Raw genomic sequence first — 21,632 nt, 5'->3', positions numbered from 1 at the left:
TTTCTATGGAGAATAAACAAGGGGAGTGCTGTTTATAGTTTGTCACGTTAACTGCACCATACCTGCTGGCTGCTAATATGAAACTGTTTAATATGTCTATAGTAATGTTGCCTTTGCTTTGAAAAATCACAGAAATTTCTTGTAACTGCGGAACTGTGTAACCCTTAACTGCTCACCCTTTCACACACAGTATGACGTTGCCTCTGGTCCTAATATACATAATCAAGAAACTATCACAGAAAGGCTGCTGTTTAGTTACAAAGTATGAATGACCCAAATCTAATATGTTTAACTTTTTGGTTTTTGCTCTAAATTATTAAATTGATATGGTTACACTGAAATCAGCACAATTCTATACAGTAGGGTTTAATTTGTAGCAAAATATATCTAACCTTAAAGATTGTACTCTTTATGTAATGTATATTGCATCCGTGATTTCCAATGATGTGGAGAGAGACTGTTCTGTAACTTGGCTGTTTAAAAAAAAACAAATTTGTTTTTTAATTATTACAACAAAGATACAAAGACAATTTATTCATAAAAATATCCATAATTTAAACATTGTCAATTGTAAAACTTAGAGTTTGTTAAACTAGGATAGGCTAAATCAGTCACAAAATCAGAGATCAGGAATTGGTTACAAAATCTCTGATCGGTGCATCTTTAATTATCATTTATTATGCTTGGCTGCAACAACATCAGTTCAATTATTGCTTGATTAATCTTATTAAAAAGGAGAATTAAAAGGTTATTAAGAGACATTAATTAATCATGGTCTACTTGGATACAAATAGTGATTAAAAAAATTATTATAATTAATAAACTACACTTTGTGTTAATGTCCTAACATAAAGTATCTATCCTAACTCCGAACAAAAAAGAACGTTTCCTCTGCAAGGGTCAAAAAAAAGGTCCATGTCCCTGAAATCTATTTGAGGTTGTAGGACATTAAAAGCCTTTCTATTTTATCCTGTGTGCTGGGAAACCCTGAAATAAAAAGCTTCTCAGATCACTCTTGAGATGTGATCAAGAGGCACTGAAGAGAGTTGGAGCACAAACAAAGGACAGCACAGGAATTATGAACAAAGAAGAGCTAATGGTTCATAATCATGAGGCAAACACAAGCCTGCTGGCCATTAGTCACATGAATAAACATACATAATCAACAGCCAAGAGGATGCTGGAGCCGTTTCTTTCACTCTTGATGGATTTGATGCTGAAGTTGGGAGCTGGAAGCACTTTGTAGATTTGCAACAACAACCATCAGGTTTGGCCAGAATGCAAATTATCCCACTGATCTTTATCCGAACTTTGTTCAAAATCCTAATTGATACATTGTGAAAACGTAATTAACTAATACAATTATTATTATTATCAATACATACTTTTCTTCCAATTGATCCATAAGTTTAGCTTTTTTGAAGGTTTAATTATTTTGGTACTTTTGGTATTTATGTTCGATTTATAATCACCTTAAGCTTTTGATCTTTAGCAGATTTGAGTTACAACATCAGAAAACAAAAAAAGCATTCAAAATATTTTCTTCTAGCCTTCCTCTTGTAAGTAGTCATAATTAGTTATATTAGCAGCACATGTCACACAGTGTAAATGAAGGAGGGGTCACTGTAAAACTGCTGGAGCTGACATTTTAATTTAGCATCTTATATTAGCTATTAGCATGGCTAGCATTGCTAAAATATCAAAAAAGAAAATGCAGATCCTAACCTTGACCCTGAGATTTTCAAAAGGCTGCCAGTATTTCCAAATCCAGCATGTTTTCAGACAGACTGATGCTGAAATGTCAAATCAATAAAACATGGCAACTTTGTTGAACTTCATTGTGTTCTAAAAAAAAAAACAACCCACCATTTTCTACTAAATCCTTCAATCTCTAAGCTTCCTCTGACTACATCTCAATGATGCTGAAAATAACCAACTCTGAGTTAAAAAAAAACAAAAACTTCCACCTTGAAAAGTGGTGCAGTGCTCTCTACCTTCATCTACAGGCTCATTACCAAACTTAGACATATGACTACAAAGCCAGATAAAATAAGAGGACAAGTCATTATTTTGCATTGAGGGTTTAAAAAAGCTTCTCCAGAAAAACCAACTCTGGAAAAACACACCATCACTCAGAGTAAAGAGGCAGTAGCTGTCACACTATTGAGAAATAAATCATTAAAGAAGACTATACTACATAGACGTCTTGACATTGTGTAACTCTTTATGTCAGACACTATTTAGTATTATAGCCACAAGGCAGTTTAATACTCTAAGGTTCTGCCAATAAAGCAGGTCCATGAAGGCGATAACATCGGCTCAGCGGGTTTAGCCGGCAGCTCGTGTGTTTAGCACAAAACAACCAAAGGACATCAGCTTGAGGACATCTGGTATCTGTCATAAACTCAAAATGCTATTACAGGTAATAGTCTCTACAGCCCACGCACATGATTGCAGAATCAGATGTCCATATGACCGGGCTTGGCAAAAAGTTTGTTACTTCAAGACAAGGTTAATGGCTTTAAATCCTGTTTGGCCCTAAAGACAAAGAGACGGCCATGCTTGTCTGTATGCTTCACTCATGACGAACGAATGAAAAGATTTCCAGTTTTAGTGCTGATGGTGCAATGACCCAACAGGGTAGGTTTTTATGGCAGTCCTTGTCAGTTACGGTCCTCATGGCTTAAACCGATTCAATCTCCAACACATCTCCAATAAGGACGCTTCATATCTCTGTACAGTAGCAAGATTAAAATTGTAATGCAAGCCTGTGTTACTGAAAGTAAATTGCTTTATGGCCTTACTCTGAGGTGCATTGGCAGTTATCAATTTTCTTCAGCTCAGAAATCAGAGGTCTTCCTCTGCCACAATGCAACAACATACAATAGATGAACCTTGCATAAGACCTCGTTTGATAAACCCGATTATCTCCGTTTGTTATGTCCCTCTTCATAAACCCTCCTGATATGGTGGCAGAGACATTTTCAGAAAGGTTTCCAAAACGAATCATGAAAATAACATGTGTTGACTAAAACATGCGATCTTGGTTTGAAATTATTTTGCAATTTTGATGATTAGCAAGTAAATTACTTTCAAAATGGGAATAACGACTGAAATCAGTATCGATGATGGATTAGTAACTTTTTTAAGCCCTTCTCCAAGGGACAAACACCCAGACATGCCAACCTGGCGACTGTTTCCTTCTGGCTTTAACCTCATGGAAATCCCTGCTACTGTCTGTGTGCACGTTGCACAAGAAGAGTCGGATCACATGGAACCGACCAGCAGAGGTATGGCGCTCTAGGGAGAATTCTCCAAAGAAATCCCAACATCTTCCAGTTTTCCACTGCCTAACAAAGGTACTGACTAATAAACGGTTGACAGACTGACTCATGAAGACAGGACAGCACTGAAAGCAGCTGCAGCTTTGAATAAATCCTTACGACTAGCAGAGTCATGACTCAGAGAGGCCTGGAACAGCTTCTGTTCATATACGAGATCCGTGTCTGGTATGAAGAAAAATAATGACTAAAACGTACAAAGTACCACATGTAAAATATCTGAGAACAGAAATACTTAAATATAACTTCTAAAAATAAAAATCTCACATCAAATTATCCTGCACTCTACAAATGGTGACCCAAAAATACCATAGATCCTTCAACAACAAAGAAAAGCAGTAATGTCAGGAGCTACAGTCTCCAAAAAGTCAGGTCGGGTAACGTTCAGCGACCCGTTTAGACGGGTTCATTCCAGGTCATTGGTTTCAGAGGCCTACAGGTGGGTCGGTGTCTGAATCCAAGAGGAACTAGACTGCTAAACAGCTGGTTGGCTGAATGCAGCTGTGAGAGAGTCCAGAGGGACGCAGCAGGAAGATGAGAGGAAGGAAGAGGGGGAGGAACTGGAGAAGCACCGGGGAAACAATCTGAGAGATGAAGAAGGTTCTTTGTTCACATATGCAGGCAAGTATCAGACTTTAGCATCACATTTGATTTAAAATCTCTGCAAATTATAGGACAGATGCACTCATACACATAAATGTATTATTCCTTTAAGTATTTATCTTATTTATCCATCTATTGATGTATTTATCTTCACCCCAGAAGGTGAGAAGAAATAACGGTTCACTTATTAAGTGTAAGAACGTATTCAGCGTTTCTATTTCCATTATCATCTGTGTACAGTTACTTTATCTGTCAGACAGCAAGACAGACATCATTATTGCTTTACATGTTTTCCAAATGTGTATCAAGAAACTGCCGACTAATTGAAGTTTTACGTGGGCGCAGCAATGCTGGTGTTAGTGGTTAAGTGCGTGACCATATATGGAGGCCTTAGTCCTCGACGCGGCTGTCCCGGGTTCGAGTCCCGGCCCCGGTGACATGTGCCGCATGTCTTCCTTTCTCTCTCCGTCCCCATTTACTGTTTATCTACTGTCGAAAAATAAAGGCCACTACTGCTGCAAAAAAAATCTTTAAGAAGTTTCCACCAGCAAGTCAGAGAGCAAAAAGCTGATGTTTTCCCCAAGCAACACCCTAAGCTTTATGAACACCGCTCTTCAGTAGGGAAGATGTCACTGTGGAAAGAAAAATCTGCTGTTTTCAGCCTCACTGAGATGTTCGATAGGGTCAGGGGTGTAAGAAGCCTCTAGAAAAGCCTGTATTTTCTACAGAGGCATGTCTGCTGCTCCTTCAGGTTGCTACTTCTAAACAAAGGACAGGACTTCAGCGAATAACAGGAAACTAAACGTTTTGCATCTATGCGACAGTTGGTCTGTTTTATGCTCCGGAACACAGCCACAAACACTTGACCAGAAGGATCTGCAACCAAAGAAATCTTAAATATCTTAGGCCTAATGACAAGTCCTAAATGACATCCCCACATTTTGCACTGATTCTGGAAAAAAGCAGACATGAAATAGTATAAATTATTAGCATTAATAGTCCTTTCTGCTATATTTTATATGCTGATTCTGTTGCCAGATAAGTAATTAAATCATTAAATCAAATATCTGAATAGACACTGACACAATGAAGGCTTTCAGGCTGAGGGTTGGGAGGATGTAGAAGATTACAAAAAGATCACTTCAGCCAAATTCATTTTCATCTGCTCTGACTGACATCTCATTCAATCACAACCTATCTAGTTACCACATATTTCCACCGGGATCATTAAAGTTTCATATAATCCATAATGTCTAAACTCAGCTCATCTCCCAGCCTATCTGCCTTCATCAGTCCACCTCCCCCGACCATATGAAAACAGATCTCCCGTTACTAAATTTCCTCCCATCCTCCCCTCCATCTTCATCTTCCATCTCGTCTCCGGGGGGGATGTCTGTTGGGACATTTTTCTAATTAGGAAAGACATTCACCCTCACACAAAGGCCAACATGGGCTTCACCCATCGCTGTCACACATCTTGATCTGAAAACATCATGTTCCCTCACTCACACCTACAAAAACACCTCCCTGCACACACAATGTGTTGACAAGCTTGGCTGGACCGAGTCTAACAGCTTGTCATGTCCAGGCTGGCGCCCTCAGCTTCAGCATGACTTGTTTTCTCACCCGCTGTGGCCCGCAATGAACAAGACTGCTGCTCCACCGAACAGTAGCCAACCTCAAAAGAACCACAACTTCCGTGGAGCCGTTAACCAGCAGAAAGAACACATTGAGGTTTGGGATTTGCCCTGTGGTCACTGGCAGGAAGCTCGCAGAGGTGTTAAATTGTGATGCACAATGAGTCGCCGTTTTTAAATCAGACAAGATCCTTCAAACATTGGACAATTTGCCTAAAGTGCCCTGCGAAAGTATACAAAGTCCCAAATTTTTTTCACATTTTCCCCAGTGAGAAACACAGTGGTGGCAGCATTATGCTGTGGGGATGCATTTCTTCAGAAAGGACAGGGGTGCTGGCAGTGGTAGGAGCTAAATACAGGATCATCCTGGAAGCAAATCTGGTAGAAGCTGGAAAAAGACTGTAGACTGGAATGGAAGTTCATCCTCCGCCGGGACAACAGTCCTGAACACATGCAACTGTATGGCAGGTGTTGAAAAGTTCTGCTTCCCATCCAACCTGTCAGAGCTTCAGCTGTTTTATGAAGAAGAATGGGCAGAAGAATCGGTCTCTATTTGCAAAACTGGTGGAGATGTCACATAATCCACTGAGGTTTGTGGCTATAACCGGACATATGTGAAAAAGATGAGGGTATGCAAATATTTTTACATTCCTCTAAAGTGTGAACAAAATCAAGCATCTTTAATACATACATTTCAGAATATTTGTATTTTTGATATTCGCCTGAATTGTTTTAGTCCAAGCAAAATGTCCATTTGTGGATGGAAGACAAAGCAATCTGAGAGCACCAGAGATCCTAGACAGCTGTCTGTGAAAAATGGATCGCTCCAGACACGGATGCCCTGCAGTCTGCAACCTATAAATACCACAAACAGGAGCACGAATAACAAGCGCCTTGGTCCAAGTCTGAAGGCAAAGCAAGCCAGAGAACACAAACAAAGTTCCTGGTTGAAGCAGGAGATACGTGATGAACAACATTAGTACTCTGTGTTACAACAACGCTGGGCATGGGACACCTCCAGGATTTATGGAATGGGATTTCTAAATCTACGTCCTACACAGGCAATAAAAAAACAAACAGCGCGTTCAAACCTGCTCACTACTCTGAGTTTCCACAGTCAGTTAATCCTTTTCCTTTCACAGCCTTCATAGTAAAATCCTAAATCTATGCAACCAGGTAGAGATTGACCTTTTCACACCACTTTCTAATTCTCTATCCCCTTATCCTCGTCTTTCAGTTTGGCCGGCCAATCGGGGCGACCGCCTGTCAGCCTGTAGTCCTTCAGTCATTCCTGACCGCTCCGTGCTGCTGGGCTCAGGCCCATCTCGCTCAGACAGACCTGAGCACAGCGGGCCGGCATCCTGGCACTAACACACACACAAAACAGACAGAGCTTCAATTCATGCGCACTTCCTACTTCACACACACGTACGTGTGTGTGTGTGTGTGTGTGTGTGTGTGAGTGTGTTGGGGGCAGAAAGCCAGCGCAGTAATAGGATGTCCATCACTTGCTTTGTAAGGTCTCAAAGAGCTGAACTAGAGCCAAGGTACGGAGCAGAAGCTACACCAGGCTGCACCGAGCCACTTGATCGAGAGGCTATTCGTTCAGTTTATAATATTTTACGACACAAAAATTGAATTTTAATTATCTTCTTCGGCAACAGAAAACCATTTTGCAAACAGATAATAGAAAAATGAACCTTGTCACAGCAATGCAAATCTCAGAATGTAACGGTTATATTTGTTTTTTATTAGTAAAATTATTGCATTAATGTACTTCAAATAACAGATATTAGCATCCTTAGTAGAGCTGCACAACATATTGAACGGCAACCATCATCGCAGTATCTATGTTTGCAATATCGCAATCACGAAACACTGCTTGGATGCAACATTTGGTGGGATACAATATATCAGGCTCCGTGCATTCACAAGTCGATGATTTATTTGGCCATGCAAAGTGAGAATGGATTGCACTCTGCAAGGCAGTACTATATTTGGATAGTTGGATACTCTTTAACCGCTCTCGGTACCCACACCACGGGTATATTTTAGCGACTGAGTTCAGAAAACACAATGACAGGAAAGTCAGGAAAATGTGATTTAATTGTAATCGATATGGCCGTCGCAAAACTCAGCAGTAGTATTTCCCCAGTAATATTAAAACTGAAACAATACATAAATGATAACGGCGCCCTATTATACGGGTTGGTTTCAGCCACTAATGTTGATCTTCACAACTAAATAACCTGTCGCATTATATTGACTTTTAGGAGGAATTTACACAAGAACCTCAACATTAGCTGTGCAGCCATCTAAATATATCAAACTGGCCAATCAACAGATTTACATCATATCTTCTGGGTGGTAATCCCTGAATCCCCTGATTGGATTAATGTGTTAGCTGTCTGCAGTCAGATTAAGGATTACAACGGCCCATCAGCCAGTTTCCACAATGACTGGATGAGATGCAGCTTGCTTTGCCGAAAGGCTGGAGGAAAAGACACGAGGCAGAGATAAACAACAAGCTATTGCTTATTAAACAGCGTTATTTGGACGGATGTATCAGTGACTTGTTGGAGGGGTTAAAACATCACAGATAAATGTAAAGTCCAGCAGCTGTCTGGGACATTAAGGTCTCTAAATAAAGACATGAACATGTAGCTAACGTTAAGAGTAAGACAGTATTGCCGATGCTTTCTCAAGATGAGGGATTCCTGCAGAATCAGTGACACGATTACACTGACTGGGCTTTCTACCCACTGTATGACTGAACGATAATTAAGATTGTGTTGGACTTTTAGAGTACAGAAGCACATTGAACCATTTCTTCTGATTTAAGGACTGGAACGTCCTCTTTATTATGTTTTCCATGTGAAATGCATACATTTACATAGATTATAAAACTAAAGGTAAATGATTTATTGTTAGAAAATGGCTTGATGGCACCGATCCAGTGGCCAGTTTTTCCCTTGACTGATCCTGAAAGATGATTGGCAGGTCAAATGTTGAAAAACATCAACATCAAACCTAAAAACTCTCCCTTTATTTATTGCATAAATTGGTTTAATATTGCAACCTCATTTTCAAAATGAGAAAGATTACATTATTTGGTTATATTTCGTTATTTGAAGCGCTACATTACAACCATGTTTACAGAAATGAGGTTGCATGTGTTACAGACCTTGAAGAAAACTCCAAACCGGTATTGGCCAATGAAAGCCTGATCAGTGCATCCACACAAAAAAAGCTAAACAACTATTAACCAATTCTGCTTGTATGAGATGATCTCCATCAGCCTCTTTATCTACACACACCATCTGGTCCAACGCACAGGGTGAAAGCTGTTCATACATCTCTGCACCTCAACAAACAGCCTAGATGGATTTTTTTTGTTTTTTTAAACCATGAATGGGAAGAAAAATGAACCCCTGACAAATCACACTGCTCTCACAACAATTTTGGATTTCACACAACCAAACATTTATCTCTGCGTCACGATCATGTTACATCTGGGGGGCTGAGCAAGCAGAAAATGAGTTTAATTCAGACAGCAGATAATAACCACAGCGATCGGATGGAGGAGTATCATCTGGGACAACAAGTCCCACACACACACACACACACACACACACACACACACACAAGAAGAGGGGGGATGCTGCTGGTTGCCTCGGGTTTCACAGCTCAGGATGGGCAACACCCCGAAAATATACAGAATGGAAATCAGCCCATGCTGCCTGCTTCACGCTCACTGAAAACAAATACTAACATTGTGCAACAGTCCCACATCTGGGAGAGACATCAGCTGTTTTTTCTGGACCTGTGATCGAGTTAGCTGAACGCATGATGACTTCCCTACAGTAAAAGTCATGATTTAACATTTAGTGGCGTGTTAAAACAATCCATCGTTCATTTTTCCTGATCAGATTCTGTACCCACATGACGGGGAAGTCAAGAGACAAAGAGGTGGGAAAGAAGAGGCTTCATTGCGGTTAATTTAAGGAGCCTGAGCAGGATGGTGGTCTCCTTCCACTAACAGGGTGTGACACAAAAAAAAAAGTTCCCTCACACACATAACCGACATTAGGAATAATCCACTTAACAACGCGGGTGTAATTTAGGTAACCAGCAGCCTAACAGGGGAGGCAGAGTCACACCGTGGCCCCGGACCGGGTGAGGAGCTGGCTGCCTATTGTTCCGCGCCGCTGTCACAGCCGTTAAGGTGGATTAGCTTCAGCGTTAGCCTCGCCGGCTAACAGCGTTTCCACACAAAGCTGGACCTGAACCGCGGCACCTTTCCGCCGCTCAGAAGAACCACGGTCCCGGAGTCAACAAGACAACAGCCGAGCCGAGGAACCACCGCGTAAAGAGTTCAAACTCACCCAGAGCTCCGTTCCCCAACTCATGGCGGATACCTCCGTGTGACTTCTCCCGGTTTGGACGCACTTTTCCCCCCGCCTCGGATCTCCCAAACTGCCGCTCGGACTCCCGTCCTGCTAACTGAGTGACTCTCCTCCTCCCACTGAACCAGCAGGGCCGCCCCACTACAGGGGCCCAGGGCCACAGAGCAAATCAAATTAAATAGAAAATGTGTAGTAATAATAAGTCATGTTTTTATATGTTATCTGTGATGTTCAAAAGTTTTATAGACAGAAAAATATTAAACCTTCTGCGCATTTCTTTTACACTATGAAAGAATAGGTTGGTGTAACTGAAGGATATTTTTTAACAGTTTAAACACGATTTAAGAGAAAACATGGTTGAATAATTGAATAATTTCTTTATTTTATATTGCTTCTTTTGTTGGGGGTTATCTTGTATTATAATTTATTTAACAAAAACATAAAATATTTTGAAAAAAATTGACTTTTTTATTTATTCATTCATTTTCCAGAGAAAATTTTGAAGTAAGAATTTTTAATTGGTTGATTTTTGTCTAGATAGCAACTTTCAAAAACACAAACCTAATCATATCAGTTAAAGCAAATTTTAAGCACATCCTCTATGCTCACTTCTTTCTTTTTAATATATTTCACAGATTGCTTTACATCACCACTTTCAGAACTGGCATAGTTATTGTAAAATTGTCTTTCTTAATCTTTTGTTTGTTTGGATAAAAACATTTCTAGAAATTATTTATATGTATATTTTTAGAATGAACCAATACAAACATTGTCCATGTGATTAAGGCATAACAATCTTTACTTTACATGAATATCAAAACCCTAGCCCTATCCTCTTAAATCTAGCCCTGTGTGACACTGTATTATTGTTACTTTCTTCTAATTTCCTGAAATATATCCCGAACGCCTTTATATTTCTATATATTTATGTGTTGTCTTTTGTGAAGCTGGGGGATGAAGCGCTTTAAATCAAGGCAACAGGAGAGAAATTCAGGTTGTTATGCAATGGCTCCCTCTAGTGGCCACTTTACGTAATTACAGATATAGCGACTGATGTCTGTTGTGATGCTTCAATGTCAGGTTCTTATGATGTAAAAAAAAAAAAAAAAAAAGCCACACTGAAGAAGCTGCAGGAATTTCCCACAACTAATGGTTGTTGTCTATTAATAAAAACATCTTCATATTTCTGGATTAATGAGTAGTGTTGCAAGACATAATTCTTATCTTCCAAAGAAAACATCTAGGCCTGAATAAAATCTCCCAGAAATATGGTGGAAGAAAGTTCTTTGGTCTGCTGAAACCAAGCTTCAGCTTTTGCATCACAGCTGTATGAGGCATGGAACCGTTTTATTTAAGCAAGGTTTATGGCGCTTTGAACAGTTCCAAACACCATCTGGTTTTAGCTTCAGAAATCTGAGGACGAAGGGGGATTTTTTTCAGCATCACTGTCAGTTCAGTTCAGAATCAGCTTTATTGCCAAGTTCGTACATACAACAAACAAGGAATTTGACTTCATACCACCTATATCAACATATCAATGTATGCTAAAAGAATATGAAACATTCTTATCATTTCTGAGCGGAAAATTGAAGTTTTTCTCTTTTTTATTTAATTTATTTAAAGTAATTAAAATGAATAGCATCTTTTCTCTCAAGCATTATGCACACAACAGATACTCACCTGGTTTCCACTAAGAATCTATTACACATTGTTAATTTGTCAGGGGTTTAACAATTTAGATCGATCATTACTGTAAGTATCTGATTTAAAATAGCTTAAATTTTCATTTTTTTTCCCCCTCAAATTTACCAAATTCAGTAATAACTGTGTATTTGCTTAAGAATCTTGAATATGCTTTGCTTTTTAATGTAGAACTAAAATGAAACACCGCTCATATTATCCATTTTCATTAGTTACACTATTTGCGTTTATAAAATGAATGCTGTCACACCACTAAACCAGATGGTTTGCTGTGATTTAGTGAAACATGAAACCTCTACTGGAGTTTCACAGACTTTAAAACAACTTCCGAAACGATTGATTCTGTGGGCTTGTAGTGATTGCTAAGCTCCAATAGAGGGCGGTAGCGCGCGTTGAAGAATCACCGCTTTCAACAAACAGAGAAGAAGAGTTCCTTAAGGAAGATGGTTTTATAGAATCAACAAGATAGTAGGAGAAGTAAGAACAGGAAGAAGGAGTAGAAAAGAGGAAAGATTAATTACAAGATTAAGACTTGGACATACAGGACTTAATTCTACATTGTTCAAGATAAAGAAACATAATACAGGAAAATGTGATTATTGTGGAGAGGAGGAAACAATAGAACATGTAATATTGAAGTGTCAGAAATATGAACAAGAAAGAACAATTTTAAGGAGAGAATTTGTAGGTATTAAAGAAAATTTTATATTGAGAGATACTTTGCAAAGAAGTTTAGGTAGCAAACATATTCAAATTATAATTAGATTTTTCAAAAGCACTAAATTAATAAATAAAATTTGATTGTTGTAATAGTAAATAAGATTTAAAACCATGAAGAACCACACTCCATACCAGTCGGTGGCGGTAATGCACATCATAAAGTTATTTGCCAACTGCCAAAAAACAACACAGAAGAAGAAGAAGAAGAAGAGTTCCTTACCCCTCAAGATGGCTTCAGTTTCGATCAATGGATCTCGGCGTCAGATTTAGTGTAAACTAGGCGTAAATAGCTGTGTTGCAGCGGAGACAAGTGAAGCATGCAGCGCTGCATCATCAGGTATCTGGTTGCTAGTTTTCATTTCTTTAACATCCGCAGCGAGTTCAGACGACCTTTGACACACTTTAACTTAAATGCATTTAGACTCCGGAATGTGTTTATTCTCATTTGACTCACGAAGAGAAGATAAGAAAGACTTTCTTGAGCTCACAATGAAGAAATGAAGTTGTCACAGCAGCTCTTAGTAACACAAGTAGGGCAGTTGTGCGAAAGTGTGCGATCGAAGAAGGCAAAAACAAGTAGTAATAATAGAATCAAATAAAATTACTTGTGTACGTTAAAAAGAGGAGATCATTGGTGCTAGGAGCTGGATTTAAAAAATGATTTGATTGTTTTCGATGCATGAGGACGTTTTTGGAAATGACCACTGCTTAATTTAACCTTTTTCTACGTACAGTTATTGTATCAGCGTAGCTATTAAACTTCACCTCGGATATTTAGTTGTGTAATTGTTATATTCCTGCACCACTACTGTGCAGCAGATGTCTAAAATAAATCAAATATGCAATTTAACTTTTCTTGACGGTTGGACCCAAGTAGGACTTTACCCATCATCTGTTAGAAAACACATAGAAATAATATAGATGACATTTTGTTTGTTTCCATTTAGCATCTCATTATGTTGCACATGCGCACATGAAAACCAGGGCCACCAGGTGAATGTCTGTGACCTCCCTCAGCCACATTGGACCCATAACATACAATACATGAATGTAATTAAAGTAAAAGTGAGGATGTCTAATTCTTTATGATAGTTCAACGCATATTTGTGAAATAAAAAGAAAATTTTTTACTAATTAAATTCTTAATGTGTTGTGTACTGTCAGGTTTTAGGCCCCCCGTTCTCTGTTACCCCTAAATAAAATTTGGTGCAACTATATTCAGAGGTCTTCATATTGGTAAATCGATTCTACCCAGGTATAATTTTGTCTCAGTATAAATGCAGCTGTTCTGTGAAGGGATATCTCTGTGTCAGAACCTTAGTGATTTAACCTGTGCTCCCTGGCAGGTTGGGGTACAGAACAGGATTAAAACATCGAATCACATGATTGCTTAGTTACAAAATACTGAAAAATTAACAGAACAAAAAAAAAAGAATTGAGAAAAACACATTTTCATTATGCAACTGTCACTAATCTACATATGATCACATATTTGATTTGTTATCAACCACTGTTTAATGGGGTTAGAGAACTACGTATGTAATGTTTCCTCTAGGTAAAGCTCTTTCTAGTTTGATTAATGGAGGAGGGGCAAGACCATGCAAAACCTTATTCACTAGTGAAATATCTAAGAATTTAACCCTGTTTTCCAATGATTAATAAGTAAACCTTGTTAAAATTACGCAGTGATTGTGTAAGTTAGACTTTTTATCCAGGATTTCTAAAGCATGTCTTTCTATTAATTGGAAAGTGGTCTTTCCAGTGGAGAAGCTTAAAGCAGGGTTAGGTTATAAAACAGTATCCCAAGTTTTGAACATCTCACAGAGCTTTAAAACCTATTAAGATCTGATTGTGTTCCTAAACTGACTGGCCAGGCAGGGAGAACAATAATCAGAGAAGCAGCCAATAGACTCATGGTAACTCTGGAGGAGCTGCAGAGATTCCCCACTCAGTTTTTAGTTGTGCATTTTACAAATCTGCTGTTTCTGGACAAGTGGGAAGAAGCAGCCATTTATTAAAGACAGCCATAAGAGTTCCTGACATGGACACAGCAACCGTGTGGAAGAAGGTAGTCAGCTCAAATGAGACCAACATTTAACTTCACTGTAGATGGTGAAGAAACCAATCCTGCACATCGTCCTGAGGACACGTTCTGAAACCATGAAACATGGAAGTGGCAGCTTCATTCTGTGGGGATGCCATTCTTCAGTAGGGACAGGGATGCTGGTCAGAGTCAATGGGAAGATGGGTAGGAGTTAAATTCAGGAGAATCCTAATGGTAAACCTGTTTGGGGGCTGCAGAAGACTGAAACGGTGGTTCATCGTAGGATGAAAACACAAAACATACAACCAGAAAACTACAATCCAATGGTTTAACTCAGAGCATGGTAATCGTGTTGGAAAGGCCAAGTCAAAGTCCAGGCCTAAGTCCAATGGAGAACGTGCGGCAAGTCTTGCTTTCCTCCCAATCTGACTGAGTCTGAGTTAGTCTGCAAAGAAGAATGAGGAAAAGGTTTTAATCTTGAGATGTGCAAAGCTGTGCTTTGGAATGCCACATTAAATGTTCATGAAATATATTAAACTGTATGGTTGTAATGTGAAACAATGTGGAAATGTTCATGTATACTTATGGATTCACTGTATTAAAGTTGCAGAGAGTTTTAGATGTTTGTTCCGTAGTCGTGGTACCTTCCCGTTTGTTTCTGAGCGATGATGAAGCAGCGAGCGTTCACCTTCATTTGCTTCGTGTTTTTCAGGCTCGCTGGGCAACGCTGGCAGTTCTCAGCTCGCTGTGTGAGCTCTGCCCCGGCGAAGCAGATTGCTCTCCACAGTGCCTTCCCAGTGCTGAAGCTTCCCCTGCTGCCCATCCAGCACCATGTCTATGAGGCAAACTTGAGAAACAGCAACGCCTGCCAAAAGAAGTAGGTTTAGCTCCGGTCTCAAGATGAAGACTCCCCTCTGCACAATCCTTGATATCATCTGCTTCGTGATGCTGCTCATCATGGTTTAAAGTTACAAAAGATTAGTTATTTAATCAGACATAGTCCTCCTCAGTGGTTGATGGCTTTAATATACCATATATACAACAATCTGAGACAAAAACATTAAATATGAATCTGAGGCCGTCTAGATTTTACAGCACAGGGAAAAAGCATGAAGTCATCTGTCATTTTGACTCAGGGAAATGTCATCATGTTGGGTCATATTTATTTATCACAGCGAATACTTAAGTGTTGGTCAGCCTCTGGTTTTCTGTGTTAGGTACACCGAGTTGAAGGACAAGGTGAGGAGAGGCGGAGGGGAGACCGCTGTAGCCAGACACACTCAGAGAAACAGGAAGCTGCTGGTCAGGGAACGGCTCTGCCTCCTGTTGGACGATGACAACTTCCTGGAGCTTTCGCCGTTCGCTGGGTTGGGTCTGCCGTATGGGGACATCCCTTCAGCCGGCTGCCTGACTGGTCAGAAACCTCTAGCTGTATCTTTGGTACTATAAACTGTATATCAGAACCAGGCTCTCATACAGGTCCAACTGTATGACTCACCCTGTCTGTGTGTGTGTGTACCCAGGCATCGGCAGGATCAACGGTCTGTGGTGTGTGTTTATTGCCAACGATGCCACAGTGAAAGGCGGCACAGCGTATCCAATCTCAGTGAAGAAGCAGCTAAGAGCACAAGAAGTAGCCATTCAAAACCGCCTGCCTTGTGTCTACCTGGTGGACTCTGGTGGAGCTTTCCTACCTTTGCAGGTTCCTATGCTCACCTGACGATAGATGGATCAGGCTTACTGCCATTTCTGTTTCTAATGCCTTCTTTGCACATACATGTCCAGTCAGAGATTTTTCCTGATAAGAACCATGGAGGAAGGACCTTCTATAATGAAGCCATCATGTCTGCTATGAAGATCCCACAGGTACGAAAAAAGATCTCACCATTAATATGTTAACTCAGTTTCCTTGATCTAAACTACAACCCATGACATTTCTCAGCAACCCTGCTATAGATGTGTAAAAATAAATGTTCCCAGTGCCACAATTATTCATACCCCTACTGTTGATCTTTATAAAAACACTCTTTTCTTCACCCTGTTGGAGCACACAGAGATAGATCTTTGACCAATTCCTTTGGCCCTTTGTTTGCTGGCAGAGGCCACCAAATCTTTATTTTGAATGTCCTGGTTCGTGCCCTCTAACAAGGTTCCTAAAGGACCAAACAGGCCCACAGCATCACAGTTCTTTCACTGTTCTAAACAGTGGGAAAAAGGTGCTTTTCCACATGTTCATTGTTTGTTTTTATGCTTGACCCAACTGGAGAGGTTGTTGTTGCAAGCTGAACCTTAGGCCCGGTCCACACGGAGACAAAAACGTCTCAAGAACAACTTACAAAAAATGTGTGTCCACTCGAGTGCAAACAGCACCACTGAAAACACTGTAGTTTGTATGCCATGCCCGATGGTGGCGCTGTGACACTTCCATAGAAACGCATCAAAAACAGTGGATAGAAACACGGGGCATGTGCAGACTACTCATGCGAGGTAAACACAGCAACAGTACATTATTTTTATTCCTACCTGCTCATCAATAAACTAAACATGCCATATTTCAATGAAGCAAGGAAGTGTGAATTTTTTGTTGAAAGTGGATCTGTATATCACAGTAGATCCAAAACATGAAAAGGTTCTCCAACATCTGATGTATTAAGAGAAAGGATTAAAATTTGTAGAAAATGGGTCACTTTTTCTTTGAAAACTCTTGCTGTGTTTAATCTTGTTTAAAGGCCTAGTTAATAAAGGACAAATACTTTGTGAAGGACATTTTCCATGTTAAAATTTTAATTTGTGACATTTTTGCCCAAAAAATGTGAAAATCTCCATCTGCCTTTGCAGCTTTACCTCACTGATTAATGAACAGTAAGCAGTGGCAAGATAAATATGGGTCCTCCTCCGGTCTTGTGACCAATATTTACTATAAATGCGATTCTTTGTTTTGTTCTATTTAAACCCCAGAGTAATAAAAGTCATAAATTACTAATTTAGAGTCAACAAACACTCCAACCAACCTTAAAAAGTTAGCAATTCATTTAAGAAATCTTCAGTTTTTATAGGAATTGTTTGATAACTAGTGTGGCCCTGGGGTTCTCATAAACATTCTCGTTGTGGGATTACGCTACTGCAATAAAATATTAATTTAAGAGCTTTTTACACACCCTCCCTGCCGATTTAAATCCTGCTAATGGTCTTAAAGGTGGCACTGGTGTGCGGGTCGTGCACTGCTGGTGGAGCTTACATCCCTACGATGGCAGAGGAGGCGGTAATGGTGCACCAGATAGGAACCATATTCCTGGGAGGCCCTCCACTCGTTAAAGCTGCTACAGGAGAGGAGGTGTCACCAGAGGACCTGGGAGGGGCCCGACTCCATGCCGAGTAAGGCCCATAAATCAGAGCCCGAGCTGAGTGAGTTTGTATCTCCACCTGTCGGTTTTCTGCCTTGTTTTAGGGTGAGTGGCTGTGTGGACCACTTTGCCTGGAAGGAGAAGGAGGCGTTTGATCAAACCAGAAACATAATCTCCACCCTGAACTTCCAACTGCCTGAAGAGGAGGAGGACACAGCCAAGAGGAAAGCAGGAGAGGAGCCGCTGCACAGTTCAGAAGAGCTTCTGGGACTCGCTCCTCGGAGTTACAGCCACACTCTGGATGTTAGGATGGTAACGCTCCCAAAAACACGCAACACAGTTTGCTATGCAGACTCAGCAGTTTCAGTGCTGACAGGCTCTATCTCACTGAGCCAGATTTTGTTTGCTGGTCAGATCGTGAGTCGGCTGGTGGACGGGAGCCGCTTCCAGGAGTTTAAAGCTCGCTATGGAACCACTCTCGTCACTGGCTTTGCAAAGATTCATGGGTAAAATCTCAATGGTTTCACAAACACTGCTATATTCATATATGATAATATCTCACGCTAATGTGGGCATAGTATTTGGAACTATGTCCACTCTTACTGGTGCCAACTTTTTTTTGTTGTTTAATATTTATCTAAAAGGTGCTGAAGATGCACTTCTTAAATAAATCATAACAATGCACACACATGCATGTAACCAAGAACCTCTCATTTTGCTGGTAAAAATAAAACTTGTTTTAATCACATCTGCTGTTTTGATCAATAAGAGAAAATGTTTTGTAGTCATATCTGTTTTTATTTTGCTTTGAAGGTTTTAAAGTCTGAGTCTGTAGCAGATCAGCATGAGTGACGTCTCCTTATGGCACGTCCTTATTTCTTTTTAGGCACCTGGTAGGAATAGTAGCCAATAACGGAGCGCTAACGTACAAAGCTGCGCTAAAAGGGAGTCACTTCGTCCAGCTCTGCGACCAAAGAGACATCCCGCTCCTCTTCCTTCAGAACACGGCTCCTGCAGCGCCGCTAACGCTTTCTGCTGCGCAGGTATTCACTCACACAGCCGTGTCCACAGACCCGCTGTCTGGGTCTGTGTTCGGACCTGATGTTGTAAACATTTCAAAAGTAGCCAAACAACCCTATTTTGTTCTCTGCAGGTGTAGGAATTGCAAAAACAGATTTGGAAATATTACGCATTTGATTAAGAATTATAGATCTGAGGATTTTGAAGCTATAAAGTGAGATTAAAGGCGTTCAGATTGACAAAAAAAATCAGATTTCTGTCCTTTTCTTCCAGGCAGAGATGAACAGTAACCACCTGAAGGCTCAGGGATCAATGATGTCTGCCGTGGCCTGTGCCTCCGTACCAAAAATCACTGTGGTGATTGGTGGTTGCCATGGTGCCGACAGCTATGCCATGGTAAACAACGCTGTACATAGCAGCCTTTCTATTTCTTAAATGCTAAAGCTTCAGTGAAAATGTAACCCACTTTAGTGGGCCGAAAGTATTCATACCATTTGAACCTTTTCACATTTTGTCACGCTACAGCCAGAAGCTATTTTATTGGGATTTTATGTTCTATAAGTAGAAGGAAAAGGATGCAAGGTTTTTCCAATCTTTTCCATATAAAATAATAAAAACAATGTGGCATGCATTTGTTCTTAACCCCCTTTATTCCGATATCCTAAAATTAAATGCAATGCAACAAATTGCCGTCAAAAGCAGTAAAAAGGTCTTAGAGGTTTGTTAGCAAACATTATGAAGGGTTTCCACTGCTGGAAGCTCTCCAGGAACCAGGATCATTTTCCTACCCAGTCATTTTCACTGCAGGAACCAATCAGGAGCAAATCAGAGTATCAGAGTCAAAATCTGACCCAGAACACAGCCCTGGTTGGGAGGTAGTACTTTTTAAATTGGCCCTGAACTAAAGGTGGAGCTTATGAAACAAACAGTATCATGAAGATCGAGGAACATACTGGACAGGTCAGGGATAAGTAACAAAACTCAAATAATTAATAAAGGACCTTTTTAAAAGACGTGAAATGAAGAAACTAAACTCAAGCCATAACACAATACAACCTCAAACTAACTACTCAAACAAAAGGAACTGACCTAACGCACAACAAACATAAAGAAGTCCTTCTTGCCACAACCCAAGTTGGAAACAAAGCAAACATACAGAAGAAGGTCAGATAAGACCAGCTCTAAACTTTTTGACCAACATGCAAAACTCTGTGTGGCAAAAAACTAACGCAGCACATCACCCTGAACACATTAACCCTAGAATGAAACATAGGGGTGGCAGTATCATGCTGTGGGGATACTTTTCATGAGAGACAGGGAAGCTAGATGAAGTATGAAGCAGTCTTATAGTAAACCTGTTAGAGGGTGCAAAAGACTGTAGACTCGGGTGGATGTTCAACTCTTAGCAGGACAACAACACTAAACAGTCAGAGCTACAATGGAATGGTTTAGATCACAGCATATTCATGTGTTAGAATGGCCTAGTCAAAGTCCAGATCTTAATGGAATTGACAATCTGTGGCAAAAATTGAAAATTGCTGTCCAGTTCATTTACCCTCCAAGTTCAACCCAAGTGAAGTGTGCCTAAAGCAGAGCAGTCTGACTGAAAACGAGGAATAAAGCGAAATGGAATAAATCTTGTTTTTCATTATTATTTATTATGATCTAACTGAGCTAACTGTCCTCTCTCCTGTTGGTCTTCAGTGTGGACGGGCTTTTGATCCAAATTTCCTGTTCCTGTGGCCCAACGCAAGAGTGTCCCTGACGGCTCCGGGTCACGCTGGCTCGCTGCTTCCTGCTGATGATGAACAGGAGGAGGAGAAGCTGAACCAGAACCTGGAGGAGGAGAGCTTGGCGTTCTTTTCCTCCGGCAGAATGTGGGATGATGGAGTCATTCTGCCGCAGGAAACCAGGACGGTACAAATGTCAGGTTATTTTTATAGAAATGATTCCCAGGGTAGGTTAGAGTACTCTAACACTGATTGATTTTTGTTCCTTTGCAGGTTCTGGGAGTCTGTCTGGACATCATCAAACAGCAGCAGTACCAGCTGTCCACAGAGAAGAGACGGTCTGTGCTAATACGGATGTAGCAGCCTCCAACCTTGTAGATTTGGCTCCTGATTTTTAGGGTCATCATAATTCACACTTTTAACTGGAACCCAGAGCTGTAAAGAACACCTTGAAGGCAGCTGTCCAATCAGCAGTCTTCATTTAACTTCAACAGATTTTGTATAGAAACTTCAGGGATGCTGATTGGAGGAGAGCTCGTTAAATATTTTTATGCCATTTTTACGTTTTAATGGCACATTTTTATTCTAAGTGCGTTCTACATATTTCCTTCACATAAATGTCAAGGATAATGATGATCTGATGTTAACCTGCAGTTTTCAATCTTTACAAATCCCAAAGACCTTTACTATTTTTGTTCTTCTAGACTGTACCTTGAAATGATGTGTTTAAAACACACCACAGAGCCTTTCACATTTTAATCCTTCTGTAATTAAAAACATAAAATAATTACTGTAATAATGCTTATTTATGTAAAAGAAACTAATTATTTGCCAAACTCATGTTTCTCTCTAGTTATTGCAATGCTCTGCACCAGTTATCACATGGGAGATGTTCACAAGTCATTTTCCCCAAGTCCAAGTTTAAATACGTTTCTGATGACTGAGAAAAACATTTCCTCATCAAATGTCTCGACTGCCTAGAACGCTTTGACACACGTCCACTCAGATTGATTCATTTTAAGTAGTTTTATTTGGACCAAAGCAAAGTATTTGTTAAAACCTGATATTTATAAAAAGACACATTTT

General features: G+C 40.0%; 2 protein-coding genes across 5 annotated transcripts in view; one reads left to right on the top strand and one right to left on the bottom strand.

Annotated features, from left to right (window-relative positions):
• fnbp1l (formin binding protein 1-like) overlaps window positions 1-10,384 on the bottom strand; it is a 56,016-nt gene extending 45,632 nt beyond the window's left edge. For both annotated transcript variants that reach the window (XM_047375697.1, XM_047375696.1), the window contains exon 1: window positions 9,967-10,384. In XM_047375697.1, coding sequence (XP_047231653.1) covers window positions 9,967-9,990 — 24 coding nt within the window. In that variant the 5' untranslated portion in view covers window positions 9,991-10,384. The remainder of the gene's footprint in view (window positions 1-9,966) is intronic.
• A 2,211-nt stretch (window positions 10,385-12,595) lies between these two features.
• On the top strand, window positions 12,596-21,382 carry si:ch211-198n5.11 (methylcrotonoyl-coenzyme A carboxylase 2). 3 transcript variants are annotated; one of them, XM_047373922.1, is made up of 12 exons: window positions 12,596-12,745; window positions 15,165-15,329; window positions 15,670-15,866; window positions 15,976-16,154; window positions 16,238-16,318; window positions 17,649-17,827; window positions 17,901-18,108; window positions 18,211-18,302; window positions 18,683-18,839; window positions 19,090-19,212; window positions 20,521-20,733; window positions 20,820-21,382. In XM_047373922.1, exons 1-12 carry the CDS (start codon window positions 12,726-12,728, stop codon window positions 20,904-20,906), a joined length of 1,701 nt encoding a protein of 566 aa, XP_047229878.1. In that variant the 5' UTR covers window positions 12,596-12,725; the 3' UTR covers window positions 20,907-21,382. The 3 variants fall into 3 exon arrangements, with proteins under 3 accessions (XP_047229878.1, XP_047229876.1, XP_047229877.1); XM_047373920.1 differs by having other exon boundaries at window positions 18,193-18,302; XM_047373921.1 differs by having other exon boundaries at window positions 18,193-18,302; window positions 20,521-20,741.
• Window positions 21,383-21,632: the final 250 nt, after the last annotated feature.

Source organism: Girardinichthys multiradiatus, chromosome 9 (genome assembly GCF_021462225.1).
Source record: "Girardinichthys multiradiatus isolate DD_20200921_A chromosome 9, DD_fGirMul_XY1, whole genome shotgun sequence".
Lineage (NCBI taxonomy): Eukaryota > Metazoa > Chordata > Actinopteri > Cyprinodontiformes > Goodeidae > Girardinichthys > Girardinichthys multiradiatus.
The sequence above is the reverse complement of the archived record's forward strand: the minus strand, read 5'-3'. Positions and strand labels throughout refer to the sequence as shown.